We start from the raw sequence: 22328 nt of genomic DNA, 5'->3' as shown, positions 1-22328 counted from the left end.
AAGTGACTTGATAGAACTGTCTTTAAGTCAACAACTGGGATCAGGAATCTGATTTTGTGTGCTCAATTCACATTCTGCAGTTTAAATTGTTCTATTAATTGTTGATTAGAATCTAGGAACACTTGGCTGGGCGCGGTGGCTCAAGCCTGTAATCCCAGCACTTTGGGAGGCCGAGGCGGGCGGATCACGAGGTCAGGAGATCGAGACCATCCTGGCTAACATGGTGAGACCCCGTCTCTACTAAAAATAAAAAAAAACTAGCCAGGCGAGGTGGCGGGCGCCTGTAGTCCCAGCTACTCGGGAGGCTGAGGCAGGAGAATGGCGTGAACCCGGGAGGCGGAGCTTGCAGTGAGCTGAGATCCGGCCACTGCACTCCAGCTTGGGCGACAGAGCGAGACTCCGTCTCAAAAAAAAAAAAAAAAAAAAGAATCTAGGAACACTGGGTACAGTAAGGGGAGAGTAGCATCAGTTAAGAGTTCATCGTGCCTGCTGTTGAGGGACGAATGTAATGGAATAGTCTGTTCACATGAATGAGTTGCACATCAAATACTTTTAAATAGGTATTTAAAGGAGAAAGGTACAAAGTAACCATGATGCCTGAGGTAATACAGATAAATAAGGCACCTTGTTATGTAACAGGACTTCTTGCTGTTGAAAGCTAGGATGTTTACAGGTATGCTAGCCTAATACTTATACAAAATAGTATGTAAGAATTATGGCTAATCCTCCTTCTATTATAATTGTTTAGTTGCAGTGCATTTTAGGTTTCTTCAGGTCAATGACTCCTTTGGAAATTGCTCAGATTTCTCCTCAGAAAAAAATGTTTATAGTTGCCTACCTGCCCACATTTACATATGACAAATTTTTTAAGTCTCCCTGAACTTCAGGCATGAGCATGAAGTTAAGAATTCTGGGTTTAACTTTGCTCTTGCAAAGTGGGGAAAGCAGGGGCATTGGAGTCAGTCTGTTTGCATCCTGGCTTCATTCCAGGAGTTCGTGCAAAATACTTAATCTCTCTGTTACTTAATTTCGTCAATCTGTGAAATGGAGGAAAGTGTATTCTGATAATGTGTGCTAGTTTGTAAGCTATTCATTTTGAATGTACCAATTAGAGACACAAAACATTGATGTTATGCTTGTTACAAAAATTAATCTTTACTTTAAATATGAACAGGAGGGAATTTGTCCTTTTAAATCTTCCCAATGTTCTCTCTTCCCTAGTTATATAAACAAGCTTCTATGTTGTACTGTTTGCCACAGTTCTGCCTTAAATGCAGGTGGTAAGAATTCATCTGGGTGCAGTGTGAGTGGTGGGGCAAGGACATTTTTTCCTCTGAGTTTTCCAAGTCTCACTTAGTTTCTCAGCCTGGTGGTTAGTGAAAATGGTAAATTAGGAGGGTGTTTTCCCTGAGAGACCCTTGTGCAGTAGCAATCAGCATAACTCCCAGATAATGTAGGGTGGGCCCACTGCAGACTTGCTCTAGAGGAAGCAGGGAGAAATGTCCTGGGGGAAATCTTCATTCTTATTTACTTATGATATTGTATAACCAAGTGATAAAAAGATATGATCATCTTTGGGGGCAAGAATTCTCTCCTCAAAGAGAAATTTGGGTGCAGAGGTGGAAGACAGGTTTAGGAAAAATTACAGTAAGAACAACCTGTGTAGAATTCCCAATTCTATGTATCTGATGTTGATTAATAGGTCGCCCACCATAATCTTTTGATGATTCAATTCCCACCCACCTTCAGAGTGTTTGATAGCTTTTCATAAAATTTTTTTCTTAGCTACGTTAGTGTTTGTGTATTTTTTCAGCTATTATCACTGCTGAAAAGAAAATAACATTTTAAAACTGCTAGTGATTTTTTTTTTTTCCTTGGCAGAAGGTTAGTATTTATTGATCCCAAGACTAGTAGTGGCAGGAGTTGAGTTCCAAAAGGTTTTGTTGCCTCTCAAACCTTGTTTTTGTTACAAAGTTACAAGTCTCATTTTTCCACAACTGCATTTTCTCACAGTGGCCTGTTCTCCTTCCTTTCACATGCAGCTGAGAATTCCTGCGTCATGTGGGACTTTCGGTTTTTTAAGAGGTAGTCCAGAATAGTACACAGAATGGTGATTTTGGAATCATAGATATAGATTCGAAGAGTACTGTGAGCAGGGCTTGCTGGGTGGATTGATGGGGTAGAAAAGTGGTCCTTAATTATTGTACTGATCTCAGAACTTAGAACATTTTACTTAGAGAATCTGACCATTTGTAAAAGACACAACTCTCTAGCAGGCTTATCATGCTTGAATACCTACTAGGCACATCAACTTTTTTGTAGATCTGAGGGAAGGTGTGTGACAGGTGTGTCTAGCATATAAGTAAATAGAAAGCAGGACATGAGACATTTTCTACCTTCCTTCTCTGTGGGTAGAAGCTAAGCCTACAGACATCTTTCCAATTAAGTATGGTTAAGCAGGATAACCAGCCAACATGGGGTCTATGAAATAACATTACAGCATAAAGAAAAGGGTAAAGTATCATAAGTATTCAGATGGAAGATTTTCTGAGTATGCTTTCTGTAAGAAACAAAAAAATTTAGATGATATTTCCCGTTTGTCCTTTAAAGAACTCAATAAAATCAGATTTGTTATTAAATTAGAAAAGGAGACAGCAAGGAGAAAAGTAGGTTTTGTGAGTATATCAGTCAGTGTTCAAGTAGAGAAGCAGAACCACTAGGAGAAATAATATGTTAAGATTTATTATAAGGAATGGTGCTTTAGATTGTGAGGCCTGGCTAATAAGTCCAAAATTAGTAGGGCAGGATGGGAAGGGAAGATCATGAGCAAAGTCAGCCCACCAACATGGGCCAAAATATCATGTGAGGAAGGGGAGATTGTGGGTGGGATGGAGCTCTCCACCGGCACAGGCTAGTGCTGTCCTCCACAGATGGGATGGAATCCCTTCTCTAAGCCCTGCTTTTAAAGCCTTCCAGTTGATACAGTCAGGCCTACCCAGATAATCCAGGATAACCTCCCTTATTAGATCAACTAGTTAGGGGCTTTAATTACATCTGCAGCAAAGCTATTGTTATGACGACAAGGATGGAAGGGGAGTGAGTTGGCAAAAATGATGCAGACATCCAGAATCCTAAAGCACAGTTAATTCACACTGGGGACAAAGGACCCAATTGATACTGTAGGAAAGGCCATTAGTGATCTAAAAAAACAAAGTTGAATAACTCAGAATACAGAGGAGTACTGATGTAGAGAAAAGAGAACAGAGATTGATCCTAAATTATTGAGCTCTACAGTCTAAACATGAAAGGAAGAAAGCAGTGATGGAAGCTTTCATGCTCTTAAAACAACACAGACTAAAGGAAACTACATTCATATATTCATTTGTTTATCCTTTTGCACCTTGGCCTCTTCTACAAACCTAATTCACGTGACCCCTGAATCAAACATGTGTGAGGAATTAATGGGAGAATACCTAAAACTGGGGGTATATGCATGCAGTGGACTACTCAGCAATGAAAGGAAATGTACTACTGCTATGTACAGCAATGTAGATGAGTCTCAAACATGCTCATCAAAGATGCCTTACACAAGAGTATATATTCTATGATTTCATCTATATGGAGTTGTAGGACAGGCAAAACTAACGTAGGTGAAAAATTCAGAACAGTGGTTAACTCTAGGAATGAGGAGGAGAGGATTAACTGGAAAGTGGCACAAAAGAACTTTTTTAGATGTTGGTAATTTTCTTTATGTTGATACAGGTTTGGGTTCACATGTATATGCATTTGTCAAAATCAAATGGATATACTGTACCATTTGTATTTCATTGTATATGTATAAATCACCTAAAATTGTAACTACATATTGAATGCTGGTTAATTATATGCATGCTGAAGTATTTTGGGGTGAAGTGGACTGGTATCTTCAACTTATTTTGAAATGCATAAAAATAAAGTGAGTGGATGGGGAAATGGAAGAATGGTTGGATATATATGTGATAAAGCAAATATAGAAAAACATTAAGTGTAGGATCTAGGTTGTTGAGTGAGTGTCTGGTTATTTGCTGTGTAATTCTTTGAACTATGTGTACGTTGGAAAAGTTAATAAAATGCTTGAGGAAAACATAAAAAGGTGCTTTTTAAACCACATTAGCTTAACTTGCTTGTATGAATGTTTTTGTCTTTGTGGTTTTATTTCCTAACAAAAAGAAACAGGGTGGAGTAATGGAAAAGATTTTTTTTTTTCTTTTTTTCAAGACAGAAGAACTTTCCATTTTAAATCTTGATTCTGACTCTGGGCAAGTTATTAATTCTATGAATCTGCCTTCATTTGCACAGTGAAGATAACCAGGCCTCATAGGGTTACTGTGAAGATAGAATGGAAAAAGTTGACGTAAACTGCCTAGTCCAGTACATGGTGCATAGCAGGTCCTCAGTACGTTGTTTTCTCCTAATCTGTTATCCTCAGAAAGGGTCTACACAAAAGCAGATGTGGTACCAGTTGCTAAGACTTTTAAGAAATTGAGAGAGGATGTAGTGCAGAGGTCAGGGCATCAGCTTCTGAGCAGGCGCATGGCGATAGTATTGGGATTTCTACTCAAATGCTGAGCTGACTCAGAACAAATAACAAATCACAAGAGTGGTTGTGGGAGGATGGTAAAGAAACAACTGCTTCAAGGTTGGAAATAACTAGCCTCTAAAGAATCATGGATTTCCTAGTTAGTGCCTCATTAGCTCCTTTGTTTTTGATAAGGATGTCAGAACAACTGTAAGACACAAGTTAGATGGTGCTATTTGATCTTTTGTGAGGATTCTATTTGTCCTTTTGTCTGGCCTTGCCACCTGCTCAGAGGTGTTGATTATTAAAATTTGTACCTGCACATGTAGTTGTTGCTTCTGGGGCATAATCTTCCCACCTATGTGCCTCTGGTTAAACACCCTATAAATCCTGAATTGGTCCGTGCATATACAGTTCTGTAGGGAAAATATACAATATGAAAAATTGTGCTTCCAAGGAAATTTACCTTGGAAATAGGGATACCAGACTAATACACAGATGACATTTGGAAACAGTGTAATTCAGTGTAAAGTCACAGCTTCAAAAATCTGTTGATTCCTTTGTGATACTCATGTATAGAAGCATTTGAGGACTTCACAGTAAGGAGAAAACCACTGGGGTCCAAGAAGTCTGAGTGCTCAGTGAAGAAGTTTAGACCCGTGGGAAGCCATGAAGAATGAGAGATGATAGCTGAGGTGAGGCAGGCACAACTTCAGGGTGCCATTCCCAGCTCCCTGGAGTTGAGTGTAATACAGCCTTGTGGGGCCATATGTGGCATCCCTGCAAAGACCTTAGTTCCTGTCATCCTAGGTTGGGCACAGAGGACTGCTGAGGAAGAGAGTATTGCTAGTGAAACTTGAATGTAATTTGATGTCCCAAGAGGACAGTGAAGAGAGCAGGGAAACGGGAACTGGGATTTAATGAATATCTACTAAAGCCAGTCATAATACTAGCATTTCACCTACCTCTTCTCATTCGTTACAACTGTATGAGTGAGGTGTTGTTATCTTACTTTAGGGATGAAGAAAGTGAAGTTCAGAGATGTTACATGAATCGCGCTTGGTCACACAGATGGTAAATGCCAGATTCGAACCCAGATTTGTCTAACTATAAGCCCTTCCTCATTCCATCACTTTCAGAGTGACTCACTTTACTAAGAGGGAGCCTTTATTTCAAGTGAAATAAACATTTTCCTTTCTGCAGTTATTAATGGATTGTCTTAAAGTTAGTGTTCCTTATTGTGCCAGAAGATGCATTTCTTCCTCTCATTAAACAAATAAACAAAGCTGGCAGTGCCAGAAATTTGATTTGCCCTTATTGTGGAGGAATAAAAAGACCCATGTGTACTGAACAAGCAGAACCTGTTTTTAGTGTTTAGCCAACTCCTGTCTGGGTGTTCTTTTAAAAAGTAATTATACCGTTTATGATACACCCATTTAAGTCCCAACAGCTATTCGCCCTTGGACCTCATGTTGTGGGGCTGCATTTGCTTCTGTTATTATTATTTGAGTAAAAGAATGTGTGTGTGGGTCACCTTTATATGCCTGCCTGTGAAATTGGTTGAACATTGTATATTAAGTCAGAATACAGAAATGGCCTGATTCTCGTTTGCAGGGCTGTGTTCAGTTGAAGATTTTGTGTCCTATACTTTCTCAGCTTTTGTAGCTTTGTTTTGCCTTTACTTGAGGGCTGATTCTATCTGGCCACAATAAAGCTATTCACACTGTATATTGTAGCTTAACTTTACAGTCTTAGGTGCTTGGAGAGAGTGGTGCTTACCTAACTTGTCTTTATGTTTGTTTGCTCTTTGTTTTTATATTTTCCTCACTTATGTTCCTTTTCTCCCCCATTTACAGATGCTGGCCCGCGAGAGACATTGATGCATTTTGCTGTGCGACTGGGACTGCTGAGGTTGACGTGGTTCCTGTTGCAGAAGCCAGGTGGCCGCGGAGCTCTCAGCATCCACAACCAGGAAGGGGCGACGCCTGTGAGCTTGGCCTTGGAGCGAGGCTATCACAAGCTGCACCAGCTTCTAACGGAGTAAGTGGTCCTTCTCCTTATTTCCCTCCTCTCATCCCCAGCCCCACCCCCAATTCATAGGAGTACCACCCACTTGGCATCTCAGTGTGTGTTTGCCACAAATTAAAACCTCAGCTCTGTACCTTGCCTTCTGCTGGGGGTTTGTAAGCTTGCTCCTGCTAACCACTTCATTGTCTGAGAGAGAAACGTAAGTCATGTTACCATTTTCTCTCTCCTCTGCCTTCCTGCCTTCTTCAATTCCTATCTCTTATATTTCACTATTTTACTCGAAAGTCAGAATGAACCTTGTCTGTGGAGGTAGCATAACATTACCAATGTATACAGTTTATCCTGGTTTAGTACAAGAGGAAATAGATTGCTTATATATTTTTTCTGGTATATCTTTAAGACTTGAAAGAGTTAATTGGAAACTAGTACTTCCATGTAATGATTGCATACAGAAAATATGGTAAACAGTTAAGTTTTGGATTGAATGTAATTTCTGTGAATAAAATTTGAGAGCAGTGGTTTCTTCATATGAATGGCAATAAAAAGCAACTGAATTGTCCTGGAAATGTGCAGTAGGAAATCCTGTCTGTCTTTGGGCTCAATTATTATATGTCCTGACTCTTTAAAGAGTTGTCTGGAGGAAGGTTGTTAATCAAAACATTTGAAGAGCGCTCTTTTTTTCTTGTATAAATAAAGAAATAAATGCACTAGAGCAGCCAAAAGTTTTTATTGGAATGTTTATATAAAGAAGTTTCAAGAATAGTTTCTGTTGTTTAGTATATTTTTTATTAGTTTTGTGGTTATCATCATTATCTTTTCCACCACATTATCTGAACAAGTATAAACCCCATTGGATCTATGTTCTTTAGCAATTGAGGGACCTGTGCAAATTGAGTCAGTAATAGCAAATTCTCAGATATTTTTCTCATGCCAGATTTAATTTGTGCTTTATGTTTTACCATTTTTAGCCGTGTGTATAGTCTGGAAGGACCAAGACGAGATCTCAGAATGTAATGCTACTTATGGTTATTATATAAACAGCTTTTTCTTGCTTCACTTGCCAAGCTTGTAATTTTCCCCATCACGCTAAACAGACGGTTCTTTGCAGAAAACTTTCTGATGGGTGCTCCAGATACAGTGGTGGTAGGAGGGGCACTTATCTCAAATGAGCTTTGGATACCTGAGCTCTCCTCAGACAGTATTCCAGGGAGTGATATGTTCTACTCCTTCACACTCCCCATCTGGCCAATGATTGGATTCATTCTACTGTTAGCCTTATGGCTTCAGGAAGAGAGGCCTTGTTTCAGAAGTTGAAATAGTTAACTTCACATAACTATTGTGAAGTTCAAATGCATTTCCTCTAAATTTGATTTTTTGCTGGGAAGCAGATTGGTTAAGGACTGCCATCCAAATGGGGAAATAAAGTGATTACAACAGCTTCATTATATCTTTGGACGGGATGTCACAAGACTGTTATTGCAGCACAGCTTTAAGGAAACTAGAGTGTGTTTGTTCTTAGACTTTTTTTGGCTTGCTTTAAAGTACTACTTCTGTTACATGTGGGAAAGCCATTTACCTCCTTTTGAAGGGAGATTGATAAGGGAAAACCAACCTGAGAAATCTCCAAGTAGAGGACCCTGATAGAAGAGGATGAGCACCTTACTGCAGATCTAGTTATTTACTTGAATTCCGGGATGTTACTGTTCTGAAGCTTAGGAAAAGTGCTGAGTCATAATTAGCAATTAAAAATGGAAAGGGGTGATTGTCCTAAATCACACAGTCTGAGTGTGATTCTAGTAGAATTTGGTAGAATTTCAGTTGTTAAAGGATCAAGAATGATCATCATTTTGTTATTGGTTTTCTTTTCTCCTTTCCTTCCCGTTTCTTTTCCTATATACATAACATAAAAATGGTTAAAATCGTAAATTTTAGGTACAGCATTCAGTGGCGTTCAGTACACTCACAACACTCACAAAGTTATGTAACCATCACCACTCTTATTTCCAGAACTTTGTCATCACCCAAACAGAACTTCCTTTCCCCCAGCCCCTGATAACCTCTGTTCTCCTTTCTGTCTCTTAAGAATTTGCCCATTCTGGGTACCTCATACAAGTGGAATCATGCAGTGTTTGTCTTTCTGTGTCTGTCTTTCACATAGCATAATGTCCTCAAGGTTCACCCATGTTGTAACATGTGTCAGAAAAATAATATATATTTCAAAATTGCTAAAAGAATATATTTGTTACCACAAAAACATAAGTAGCTGAGATGATGGATATGTTACTTAGCTTAATTTTATCTTTCTGTAGTATATACATAGATTAAAACATCACATTGTGCCCCATAAATAAATAAATTTATATAATTGTTATTTGTCTGTTACCAAACACACACACACACACACACACACACACACACACACACAGCCAAAAGTGGAAACAACCTAGATGTCCATCACAGATAAATGGACAATGTGGTATAGTCATATAACGGAATACTACAGCCTTAAAAAGAAAAGATCATCTTTAACAGATGAAACTGAGATCCAGAGAGACAAAGTGGTTGGATTGGGATGACAAGGTGGCAGGGCCGGAAGTAGAAGCCAAAAGGCTGTCCAGAGCTCTCTCCTTCCACTCCTGGGATTCTTAAAAAGTGGCCCAACAATAGATTTCATGGGGTCTGTATCTCTTGAAATTATAAACGTTTATGCACATGTTTTTCTGAATAAAGCATTTGTTGGTGAGATTCACGAAGGGATTTGTAGAAATTTAAGAATTGCCACAGTGTATGATGCTGTCTTTCTAATAGTTTATTAACTTTTGACTTTGCGTATCTTCTTCCCCATCCTGCTTTTTAAAAATGAAATTGTCCACATATAAGCCTGCTTCTTTTATTGCCTCTTTTCAGTTAGTATGAAATTGAAGTATGGCTATGTACATTTTACATTTATTGAATAACTAGTTGCATTCTACACTTTACTGAAAAGTCAAGCTTATTTAACCCCATTTATAGCCCTTCCAAAGTACATTTGTTGTTTTAATTCTTTGGTGCTTTACCTTGTTTTTTGCTTTTTAATTATTAAGTGGGGAGTGGGGAGCCAGAGTATTGTGCTGGTTAGGGCCCAAGTTCTTTTTGTGTTTCTTTGTTCAAGGCTTATTTTGATTGCCAGTCTATTTTGATAAACCAAGTCTTAACTTCTGTGAAAATTATGGTTAGCCATTCTTGGACATGCAAGGATTTTCTAAGACCTATCCCTTTAGAAAACGCTTGAACTTTATATTAAATCCTACCAGATAGTAATAACTACTCAGGACATTTTTTACATTTGCCCTTTTTTGTAACCCATGATTGTTAACTTTCACTTAGTTCATTGCTAGGGAAGGCAGAGCTTTTGTTGACTTGCTGTTTCGCTTTAGCTTATATTTAGATCTTACATTATGAATATGAATGCATTTGTGATCTGAAAATTTATCTTAAATACATTGTATTTAAGTTTCGCCTTAAGTAAATGAAAGAATTCATGTAGGGAGCATAACTCAGTGATTGACATATATGTTATCTCTTATTTCCCTTTCTTTAATTTTCTATCTTGCCTGAGAAATCTTAGCCCCAGAACAGTACCCAAAACATGTAGGCCTACTTCTCCTTTAGTTAGACAATCATCTCCTCTGATTGGAAGACCCCACCCATTGTCACCTAACTAGTTAGTGATGAAGAGAATAGGTAAAGACCCCAGTTTGCAGGCTCTTGGTTTCATGAATGCTAGGAAGTGACAATATCAGATGAGCGTGGTGTCGTAGTTATCTAAGGAGAAAATATTAGAGCCAGATGTTATTGGATCTGGCTGATCTCTTACATGTCACAAAGTAGAAATCTTGGGATGTGGATCACCCATGTTGGGGGTAAGAGGGAGCTTGAGAGTAAGAGGAGGCTCCAGGTAGTGACGAGGTATGCAGACTTGGAAGTCAAACCTAGGTTTGCATTTTGACTCTGCCATTTGCAACCTTTCCTCATTAAGCCTTGATTTCTTCATCTCATAAATAAAGGATAATAGTGTCTACTTCCTGGATGATAACCCAGTCTCTAGTGTATGCAATATGAAAAATTAGGGCTTATTTGTCATACAGATTTTGGTTATTTTTGTGGAGCAAATAAAGGTGCTATAAATATTTCAGCTTGGAGAAAGATGGTAGTATAGTATGGTAGAATTGCTTATGGATTAAAAGCTTAATTAAAATCTAAGGCTGCCTACTTAGTAATTAGTGTGACTTGGAAAATGTCACCTATCCACTGAGTCTCATGTTTCCCCTCTCTTAAGGATAATACCTGTTCTGCCTACATCACAAGTTTATTTAAACTAAAAAAAGATTTGTGCAAATACTTCGTTAAACTCTAAGATACTCTGAACGTTTCTTATAATTATATATTAATAATAATAATGACATCAGTAAAATTAGAGTTAACTGATCAATGAAACTCAAATTCCAGTTGATTGGTCTACCAGATACCTTGTTTTGTAATATTTCTTGCAGTTCTCTGTGAATTAAAGTTTGTAGAGAGTGGAGAATTTTGGTTAGACTGGCTGGTTTTGAATCCAGGGTCTACTTCTATGAAACTGCATTATTTATCTTGGGTAATTCATTTAACCTCTCCAAACCTCAGTGCATTTTTTTTTTTTTTTTTTTTTTTTGGTCTCACAAGAAGAAGAGGACTATCTTCAATGGGTTGCTTTGAGAAATAAATCAAAGAATTCATGTAGAGAGCATAATTCAGTGATTGACATAAATGTTACCCCCATTTCCTTTTCTTTAATTTTCTTTTCCTTCTAATGCCTATGTCAGTTTTTTATACCTTAGGGAAATTTTACCAGAATCTTGAAGTATTTTAAGCATCATTTGAATGCCCCTACTTGATATAAGTTGGAAATTATTCCCTAGTATAGTAGATACTACTTTAAATAAAATCAGTTTGGCCCTCTGATACATGCTGTGATGTTGATGCCTGTGGATTAATGGAGCAAGGAATTCTAGATGGATAAAGAATCATTTACAATCCTTCCACCCTTATAAGAAGAGTATTTCTTTTAAGAATTTCAACTCTGAGTGGTGGCATACAAGTCTTGAAATATTTCAATTGCCATAGGAAGCAGTTTAAACATACTTGTCCTCATAAATGTCAGCTTATTTTTAGTATCAGCTGAACAAATCTTCATTTATTGAATGCCTATACTGCCCTAGAGACAGTTTATCTGTTTATGGTTTCTCGTCTGTTTATGGTTTCTAGTCTATGTGTTTTTTGAGGAAAACAAGGTTCTTATAATAACTATACATTTATATTACCCATTATATGACTTTTAAAGTATGGTTGATTACATTCAAGCTACCATTTTACATAGGGTAAGTATTGTCATCTCTGATTGATTGATTGATTGAGGTTGACTATCGCTGTCACCCAGGCTGGAGTGCAGTGGCGTGATCCTGGCTCACTGCAGCCTCTGCCTCCCAGGTTCAAGCGATTCTCCTGCCTTAGCCTCCCGAGTAGCTGGGATTACAGGCGCATGCCACCACGCCCGGCTTATTTTTGAATTTTTAGTAGAGACGGGGTTTCACCATGTTGGCAAGGCTTGTCTCGAATTCCTGACCCCAGGTGATTCACCCACCTTGGCCTCCCAAAGTGCTGGGATTACAGACGTGAGCCATTGCACCTGGCCATCTCTGTTTTATAATTGAGGCCAGAGAGGTAAAGTGACTTGCCCAAGGTCTCGGTTCACAAGATTGCAAAGTAATGGAACCTAAAGTCCACCGACCTGTCCAGATTGAGAGAACACCTGTGAATGATGAACACAGACCCAACCTGACAAGCACTAGTTACTCAGTCATGATTTACTGTAGTAGGCACTATTGGCCCCTCTCAAAGGGTTTGTGCCTGTAAGTTCTCAAGTCCTTCTTACAAGACACTTACACTTGAAACCTAGGTGTAGGGTTAGATGGTAGAGTAACTGCTCAAGAATACGTATTTCACAATGGAACCAAGTGCTATTGAGCAAGATGTTCTGCCAACATAGTAATTTTGCCCTTTTAGATTCAAGTACTTGACAAGTGTGTCCTCAGTAGCCCATCTGGTGCAAAACAAGTTTGGAGACTTTGCTTTTGCATAGTAAAGCAAAAGATGAAACAAATATACAGACTTATCTTAAAAATAATAACCAGAGAGGCAGAATTTGGGATAACTTGACATTTGGCCAAAGTCACATTCATCAGTCTGTCCATCCCTTCGTATCTAACCTCCTTTGTCACTGTGTGATCTAGGTCTTTGTGTCTTGGTAAAGATAAGGTTGTAGAACTGAGTGGAAACTAGAGAACGGGGGAGGACACTAACATTTATTGAATATTGAATACCTGCTTTGTATTATGCACAGTACTACCTTGGTGCTTTACGTGCGTTTTCATTTAAAACCTCTCAGCAAACCTCAGGTAGGCTAAAGCAGCTTGTCCAAGGCCATATAGTTAGTCGCTGTTTTCACAGCCTGTCTTTAGGTTGTATTTGGATTTATTCATGGAATTATTTGAGGAGGCATGTTTGGTAGCTTTCTCAGGCTTTTAACCTAATTAATTTATGATGATTAATAACTCTGGTTCTCAGTGCATTTTTTTTTTCCCTCAGTTTTCAGCTGGGCAACTTCAAGAATATTGACATTTTGCATTTTTAAAACTATTTAACTAGTAATCTCAGGATTGCGTATCTGGCAACATGCTAGAAAATTTTGAAATGTACTTCCTGAAGATAATATTGTACTTATAGAGCAATTTATTGTATTCGTTGCTAGGTGTTTTGTGTAAATTCTCATATATTTATCCTCTCCCCAACCCTTTGAAGGTGGGCATTTTATCTCCATTGTGCAAGGAAATATAATAGCCACAGCTGGTAAGTGATGGAAGAATAATTTGAACCACGTTGTAACTCCAAGTCCCATGAACTTTTACACTCCCTTGGGCTTTCTAAGAAGATGAATAGGAATTGAAAGTTGGTTGGAATCACAAAGCCATTCCAAGTATCTTGCGTTTCCATACACTTCTTTTCTCTCCCTGCGGAATGACACATACATACTGAGCAAGGTATGTATTTATTCTTGGTCACCATATAACATTTAGACTTCAGAGTGGTCAGAGTTGTGAAATAACACTACTTAATCTGTGGTAACAAATTATCTATGGCAACAGCATGTGATTTGTTTCTGACTTCACTCCAGGCCTACGTGGAAGAAAATACAGACCTGGAGTATAGGGCTTGATAATCACGTGTGAGAAAATGAAGGATCAGTTGATGGCATCTTCTACTCTTTAAAAACTACCTATGATTTTTACTTGCTCAATTCTAAAGTTTTCTGAAAGACATACCAATAGAAAGCATGACTTCAACATTTTACCTGCATTTATTATTGGTAGAAATAGAAGTGATTGGGGAAACAAGGGAAGTGATTAGAGAAACAAGAAAAAAAACTAGGTGTGTTGAACAAAGAGTTTCGCTAAAATCAGTATTTGGCTGACGCAGAATATCACCAGCATAGAATGAAGTTATGTGATACAAGAATAAATATGAGGTAGTAAAAAATACAACCAATCCTATATGTTTATTAATATTTACCTGTTCTGTTTTGAAAGTTTAACCTTATAGTAGGAGAACAGTTTCTCAGCATTACCAGCTTCTAGATTGTTCTTGATTCATTAAACAGCATATGCAACTTCTCCTAGCACATCAGTAATATATCTAGTTGAACTACAGACAGTTGTAATTCAGGGAAGTTTTTCAGTAAAATGTTCTAGAAGGAATTTTGTGTTAGGATTCTGGATTTAATAAATCACAAAAATCTTTTAGCTGCTGAAGTTGGTTATTGTGTAACAATCATTTTGACAAGGTTTTGTTTAAATCTTTAGTGTCCCTAGACATAAATAAGGAGCAGTATTCTTAGGTATTCTTACTAAAGCCTATTTTGTTTCATTAATGAAAACAAAATGTGTTTTAGGTACCTAATATTTTTCCTAACACTTTTAAAAAATACATTTATATCTGGATTGAAGATGATTTATCATAGTTTTTTGGCTTTTTTTTTTTTTGACAGAGTCTCGTTCTGTCACCCAGGCTGAAGTGCAGTGGTACAATCTCAGCTCACTGCAACCTCCGCCTCCCAGGTTCAAGTGATTCTCCTGCCTCAGCCTCCCGAGTAGCTGGAGCTACAGGCGTGTGCCACCATGCCCGGCTAATTTTTTTGTGTTTTTTCACCGTGGTAGCCAGGATGGATTTATCATAGTTTTTTACATTATTTTGGCCATTTTTTCTTATAAAATTTGGAGATGGCAATGTTGACATTTTGCTCTGAATTTTATTCTTATGTGAATGATTTTCAAGTTGAACTTACCCTCGAAAGGCCATGGCCTAAATGGAATATCTGCAATCAAGTGATTCTCCTGCCTCAGCCTCCCGAGTAGCTGGGATTACAGGCACTTGCCACCATGCCCAGACAATTCTTTGTATTTTTAGTAGAAACGGAATTTCACCATATTAGCCAGGCTGGTCTTGAACTCCTGACCTCAGTTGATTCGCCTGTCTTGGCCTCCCAAAGTGCTGGAATTACAGGCGTGAGCCACTGTGCCTGGCCTAACATCTGTAATTCTTATACCATTTAAATTTTGATAAACATTTGTTGGCTTAATAAAGATAAAATGTTCTTCCTAAGGTTATCTAGCCGGTACAGTGTCTCTTAATACTCATTTTAACTGTCAAACTATCCATTTGAAAACTGTTTAGTTGTTTTTGCATATGACATTAACAGTTTTTACAGTCGCTGATTATTGTAGCATTTTATTCTTATAGTACATATTGTACACTTTCACTGGCCAATAGAATTTCTGTATAAAAAGCACATAAGGAGATTTGTACTTTAAATCAGGGGTTCCCAACACCTGGGCTGCAGACTGGTACTGGTCCATGGACTGTTAGGACCCAGGTTGCACAACAAGAGGTGAGTGGCAGGCGGACGATCGAGCATTACCACCTGAGCTCACCTCCTGTCTAGTCAGTGGTGGCATTAGATTCTCAAAGGAACAGGAACCCTATCGTGAACTGCATGTGCGAGGGATCTTGGTTGCATGCTCATTATGAGAATCTAATGCCTGATGATCTGAGGTGGAACAGTTTCATCCCAAAACCATTCCATCCTCACCCCGACCGCCATCTGTGGAAAAATTGCCTTCCATGAAACTGGTCCTTGGTGCCAAAAGGGCTGGGGACTACTGCTTTAAATTATGTAGAGAATGCTTACATAGTACTCCTTATTTTACTAGTATTTCTTGTATTGGTGGTGCTGCCTCACTGATAATGATGGTAACCCTGTAATCACTTAATCCTTGTTCAGTAGGCATCCATCTCTTTGGCCTTAAAAATGGCAAAGCTGAACTTGGGTGCGTCCCTATTGTTTAACATCTCTATAGGCCTCAGTTTCTTCATCTACAAAATAGGGAAAAATATGTACCTCATAGATCTGTTAGGATTAAAGAACGTGTTTATAATGTTCTTAGGAGTTTAGATATCTCTTTATTTGGAGATCTGGGAAGAAGGACAATTCATTGGAAATATTTCAGGTTCGTATGAATATGACATCTCTTTTTCACCACCAGTTTCTGACTTACTGTTTTCTAGTCAGCCTCACCCCACAATTGTAACTATCTCTTGACCTAGTGGGGAAACCGAGTGCCATTTTCCTCACACATTTTTGGAGGATAAATAGTGGTAGGTGATGTAGGGGTAGTTGCCTGACAGTTACCCCACAAGCAAGTTTCCCTTACTTTTTTTTTTCAAAGTCTGATACTCAGAAGTTGCCTTTTTTGGTTCATTAGAATTATACCAGCCCTCTAGTATACCACACAGTCACAATATATCGATCATTTCAGGTAGCCAGACAGCTAACACTTTGCATTCATGTTCATTTTATCCTCATGACAAATTTAATATTTTCACTTTACAGATGAGGAAATTGAAGCGCAGAGAAATTTAAGTATTCCAAGATCACAAAGATGGTAAGGTCAGAGTAAGGAATCAAACCAACTCTGTCTGACTTTCCAGCTTATGCTCTAACCGTTACCTTATAAAACTTTTTTTGTTTAAAAGCACAAAATTTAGAACAAAGTACTCATAGACAGTAGTTGCTCAAAGGATGTGCCTTCTTTTTCTTTGCACTCTCCTTATGCTAATTATTAAGGCAAGAGTGGCAGTTCTATGTTCCCTGCCCCCCAGCAAAAAAAGGAAGGAAGAGAGGAAAACTAAGTTTCAGTGCTAAAATATCTCGTGGCCCTGGGTATGCATGAATGCATATCTGACCATAACTAGCCTAGCAGTGAGTTCCCTTCAGATAACTAAGATACATCATTTTGAGGTGGATTAGCTATCCCTGAACCCCTACCTCTTTCTGGCATTTAGCCTCTCCAGCTCCATTTGAGTAGAGCTGTGGTTGGTTTTGTAGAACTCATTAAGGTTTGGCACTATTATGGTGATGTGGTTTTGAGAAGATAATGCAATAGCCCTCAAAGAAGGAAATATATGCTGCAGTTCCTTGTCAGAAGTAAACTTGGAGCGAAACACGCCTTTAGGAGGGGTGACTAGGCTGCTTTCCTCTACTTTTAAAGCTGTAGTATGAAGCCAAAACTAAAAGAGGATGGGCTTGCGATATTCGTGGTGCTTGGGCAGCCATGTGTGAGTATCAGCTTCCAGACCGATGCTTTGTAAATCCTCATTGTTTATTCTCTTGACATTTTCTCTGGCTTTTTGCTATAACTCAACCTGAAGCATCATTGAACTTCCCTGAAGAACTAGTGTTTTTAGGATCCAAAAGTGTTTTTTTTTTTTTCTGCAGTTAAGTTAATTTGACTGGGTTTTATATGTCTGTTAGCATAAAACCCCAATGTTTTCTTGAGTTGCAGCATGCTAGGCAAGGTAAGAAGGCAGAGGTTGATTGGTTGTCGATAATTGCATGTCAGGTAGAGTGCTAGAAAATTAGTTGAAACTCATCCTGGGCTTATTGAATTTTGTTGTATAATGTGCATAAACTGTGGACGCTCGGTTTGAATGTTGTAACCTTATCTCTGGGAAATGACCTCTAATTTGTGTTATTTTGCAGTTGAAAAACTTGCTATGGATTTTATAAAATTTATAACCAAAACCCTAATATACTTTATTAGCTTCTGATAAATATTACATCAGATATCCAGTTAGTATAATTTGAATGTGGTTTGAAACTTTTTTAGAGGTAAGTTTCTTTGTGTATAGTGGAAGATGGCACATAAGTTTTAGAATTAGGTCTGGGTACAAATTGTGGCCGTTTCACTTACAGCTGTGAGTGAATTCTTGGGGAAATTATCCATTAAGTCTCAGTTTCCACACGTGCAGAATGGAAATACACTTATACCTGCCTTAGAGTTTTTGTGAGGATTAAAAGTAGATAATAAACCAACAACATTGTTTTATTATTATCAAATATGTACTGTACATAATTTTATGTTCTGTACTCTTATATGACTGGCAGCACAGTAGGTTTGCTTTCACCAGTATCACTGCAAATATGTAGTGCATTACAACATGACAACCGTAACATCACTGGGTGATGGGGATTTTCCAGCTCCATTGTAATCTTATGGGACCATCATTCCATGTATAGTCTATCATAGACTGAAACATGGCTAAGTAGCACATGACTGTAGTAAATATTAGCATCCTTCTTTCGTTATTTCATTTTTGCCTTCCTCCCTTCAATGTTTTCTCACCCCTCCAAGAATAAAATCCTAGCTCCTACCAGGACTCACAAAGCTCTGTGAAATCGGAACCCGGTACAACTCTTGAGACCTCATTTCATAACACTTTCCTCATTCGCATTGCTCTCTCTGCACAGCTACAGTGGCTCTAACCTCCCTGGCCAGCTCATTGCCACCTCAGGATCTTTGCACTTGTGGTACACATTGCCTGATGTTCTTGTTCCCTAACTCTGCATGCTGGCTCTTTCATACCATTCAGGCTAGTTATTAGGTCACCTCCTCAGAAAGCTCTTCTGAAGAAGCCACCATTTCCAGTCGAAGACATTTTCTACCGTAAGCACCTGTTTTATTTTCCTTAAATGAAGATTTGGATTTGCGTTTTAGACTACATGCAGAGTAAATAAAAATTCTCTACACACTTTTGCTGTAAATGTCTTCTGGGATTTTTGTATATACACTTCCTTTTAGAGAATATGTGCATTTGAAATGGTTTTAAGATATGAGTGTTCAGTAGAATACCTCTTAGTGCCATTTTAAAATGTGATCTAAAGAAATATTTTGCTTTTATCTTTTCTTTCTGCTCATTAATTCGCATAAATTACTACACTAAATTGCTTTAGAATGAATAGATTGCTTGGAATGAATTTTAAAATTTATTTTTTAGCCCTCATTTCAGCCCTTAGTCCTGTGAAGCCTTGGTTGACTTGCCTAAACACTATTTATCTGCAGAACCTTGGCCTTGTTACTTGGAAGATTAAATATGATATTTATGATGAAAATGCTCTGAAAAACTAAATACAGCTCTACAATCATATTATATTTGTTATGTACTGTGATTTGTTCCTGATATTTCACATTTGATTCAGGGAAATCATGTCAACACATTACAGAACCTGTTTTGTTGTTGTTTTTGTTGGGTGTGGGTTTTTGTGTGTTTTTTTGTTTGTTTGTTTTGAGATAAGGTCTCATTCTGTTGCCCAGGCTGGAGTGCAGTGGCCCAGTCATGGCTCACTGTATCCTCGACATCCTACCTCAGCTTCCCCAGTAGCTGAGACTACAGGCGTGCACCACCATGCCCGGCTAACTTTTGAAAATTTTTTGTAGAGATGAGGTCTTGTATGTTGCCCAGGCTGGTCTCAAACTCCTGGACTCAAGTGGTTCACTTGCCTCGGCCTCTTAAAATGCTGGATTAGCTGGATTATAGGTGTGAGCCACCATGCCCGGGCGACAGAACCTTTTTGTGTGATTTTTTTTTTGAGACAGAGAGTCTCACTCTGTCGCCCAGGCTGGAGTGCAGTGGCGCGATCTTGGCTCACTGCGAGCTCCACCTCCTGGGTTCACGCCATTTTCCTGCCTCAGCCTCCTGAGTAGCTGGGACTACAGGCGCCCGCCACCACGCCCGGCTAATTTTTTGTATTTTTGGTAGAGACGGGGTTTCACCGTGTTAGCCAGGATGGTCTCGATCTCCTGACCTCGTGATCCGCCCGCCTTAGCCTCCCGAAGTTGTGGGATTACAGGCATGAGCCACCGTGTCCGGCCTGACAAACCTCTTTGTAGCAGGACCGTTTCAGCTGGTATTTGGATGCTTTTGATTTTAATAACAATAACAACAATAATAAAGGCTGGGTGAGACTGAACTTTTAAAATACTCCTGCTATTGTTAAATTGGTTTTCAGCTTTGCTCAGGCCTATATGAAGTTTACCTTTGGGAGAAAATGAAACCTTGTCCAATGGGTCTATAGCTTATACTCCATGCCATATTCCTATCTATGCTATGCTTCTCTCTTCTGCTAGTAACTTTTCTCCCTGGAACCTGTGCACATTAAATTTCATTTTTCCAGTAGTTCATTTTTAGAATCTTTGCTTCAGTGATGAATTGGAAAATTTTTAAAAATCTAATTTTTCATAAGTAATTTGAGAAGTTCTCTGACCCACCTTACCTGTTTATTATGCAGTGCTGTTATTAGGGTGAGCAAATCAATGTTACATGTTTCTGCAAAAGCAGCAAATTACAGGAGAAACATGAGAAAAGTCACCTCTAGTTTGTCATTATAAAAGACATTATCTTTTTATGAGGACCTATTTTATTAATGTAACTGTTTTTAAGTAGGATAATCAATTTTAATTATAACTTACGAAAAGTGCCGAATCAGGTCAGTGGGCTATATAAAAATACTCAAGGTCATTAGAAGCTTATTGGACTTGTTGAGTATGGGTTCTTTTCTTGAATTTTAGTGATGATAACCTCATACATAGTTAAGTGAACTTCATGCCTGAAGATGGGGGTCCTGCTCAGACAAATGAGCAAAAATTTATCTATTTTTCTGAACTGAAAAAGCTAGTTTACAGAGTGATGACTTCATTGTGATTACAGTTACCAGTTTCTGTAAGTATAGAACACATCGCTTGTCCACTAAGTTGGAAGCTTGTTAATCAGCTGATTTTTAACGTTCACCATTACACTGGAGTTTTGGGTTCATATTTAGTTCTTAATCTTTCTATCATATTTAAGTTTCTCATGATCTTCAGGAATAAAACGGAAAGAAATGGATGTGCATTCCTTTCTCTCCTGGTTCTGTTATTTAAATTGGTAATCCTACAGGGTTTCTGTTTGATTTTGTTTTGTGTTTTTGCCCCACGAGAAAGCTAAAGAAACTTTTTGACGTTTTAAAGATGAGTGTGTACTCCTCCCTTCCTTTTCCCCTCCCTCCTCCTCCTCCCTCCCTTTGCCGTCCCCTCCCCCTCATTTCTTGGAAATTTGACTTTCTTTTCTGTCATCGGTTTGAAATTACTTTATTCAGTTATATCCTTCTTTCCAAGTTTCAGCTTATTTTGTAAGCAGTTCTCTTTTTTCCTGTTCTCATTACCACTGTTGTTGATCTTGGTCAACAGGGGTAATGTTCTCACTTTCAAAATAATTCTCAGGGGCGTGTGTTTCCCAGCCTCACTAAGTAGCGTGAAGCACTGGTTAAGCAGAAGACAGTTAAGTAGCTAGTAAGCCAATAACTGTCATGGAATAGACAAAGACACACAAGTTCTGACATGGATCAACCTAGTTTGTGTATAAATACAAATTTAAGTAATATTTAAATAGAAATCTCTTTCAGTGGTCCCCAATTATTTTTTTTTGGCACCAGGTTTTGTGGAAGACAATTTTTTCATGGACCTGTGGGAGGAGGGGACGTGATGGTTGAGGGGATGATTCAAGCACATTACATTTATAATGCCCTTTATTTCTATTATTACTGCATTGTAATATATAATGGAATAATTATACAACTCACCATAATGTAGAATTAGTGGGAGCCCTGAGCTTGTTTTCCTGCAACTAAACAGTTCCATCAAGGTGTGATGGGAGACAGTGACAGATCATCAAACATTAGATTCACGTAAGGAGCGCACAGCCTAGATCCCTCGCATATGCAGTTCTGGATAGGGTTCACGCTCCTGTGAGAATCGAATGCCACTTATAACTTAAATCACTTAGATGCTCTGAGTCATCTGGGGAGTGAGAAGGTTGGAAAAGAGAAAGTACATTACTGAGTGAATAAAGATTATCTGGGATTGTTTCTCAGGTGAGGATCTATTTGATGTTGGTGTTAGTCTAGTGTGAACTAAATATAACTGCATTGGAGCCTAAGCTCAGATGTCTGCATCATGGTTTATTTCTCCTGTGTTTGTTTCAAGGAGCTCCTGTGATACCTGCTGTCTGCCATCTCAAAAAAAAAAAGTAAAATTAAAATAATCAATTAATTCTCCCTCTTGCTTGCCTGTCACCTAGTCTAGAGTGCTGTGGTGAAACCATAGCTCACTGCAGCCTTGACTATTCACCTCAGCCTCCCAAGTAGCTAGGACTACAGGTGTGCACCACCAGACCTGGCTAATTTTTTTTTTTTTTTTTTTTTTGGAGAGAGTGGAGGTGGTCTTTCTGTTTTGCCCAG

General features: G+C 38.5%; 1 protein-coding gene across 13 annotated transcripts in view; it reads left to right on the top strand.

The window, feature by feature from the left end:
* AKAP13 (A-kinase anchoring protein 13) overlaps positions 1-22328 on the top strand; it is a 395830-nt gene that overhangs the window by 180955 nt on the left and 192547 nt on the right. For 12 of the 13 annotated variants that reach the window (XM_030930279.1, XM_030930278.1, XM_030930277.1 and 9 more), the window contains exon 5: positions 6415-6598. In XM_030930279.1, the coding sequence (XP_030786139.1) occupies positions 6415-6598 (184 nt within the window). Of the gene's footprint in view, positions 1-6414; positions 6599-17229; positions 17333-22328 lie in introns of those variants that run through there. The other variant, XM_030930280.1, reaches the window with a different exon arrangement.

This window comes from Rhinopithecus roxellana, chromosome 5 (assembly GCF_007565055.1).
Source record: "Rhinopithecus roxellana isolate Shanxi Qingling chromosome 5, ASM756505v1, whole genome shotgun sequence".
Taxonomy (NCBI): Eukaryota; Metazoa; Chordata; class Mammalia; order Primates; family Cercopithecidae; genus Rhinopithecus; species Rhinopithecus roxellana.
Note: the sequence above shows the minus strand (reverse complement) of the source record. Positions and strands in the feature narration are given on the sequence as shown.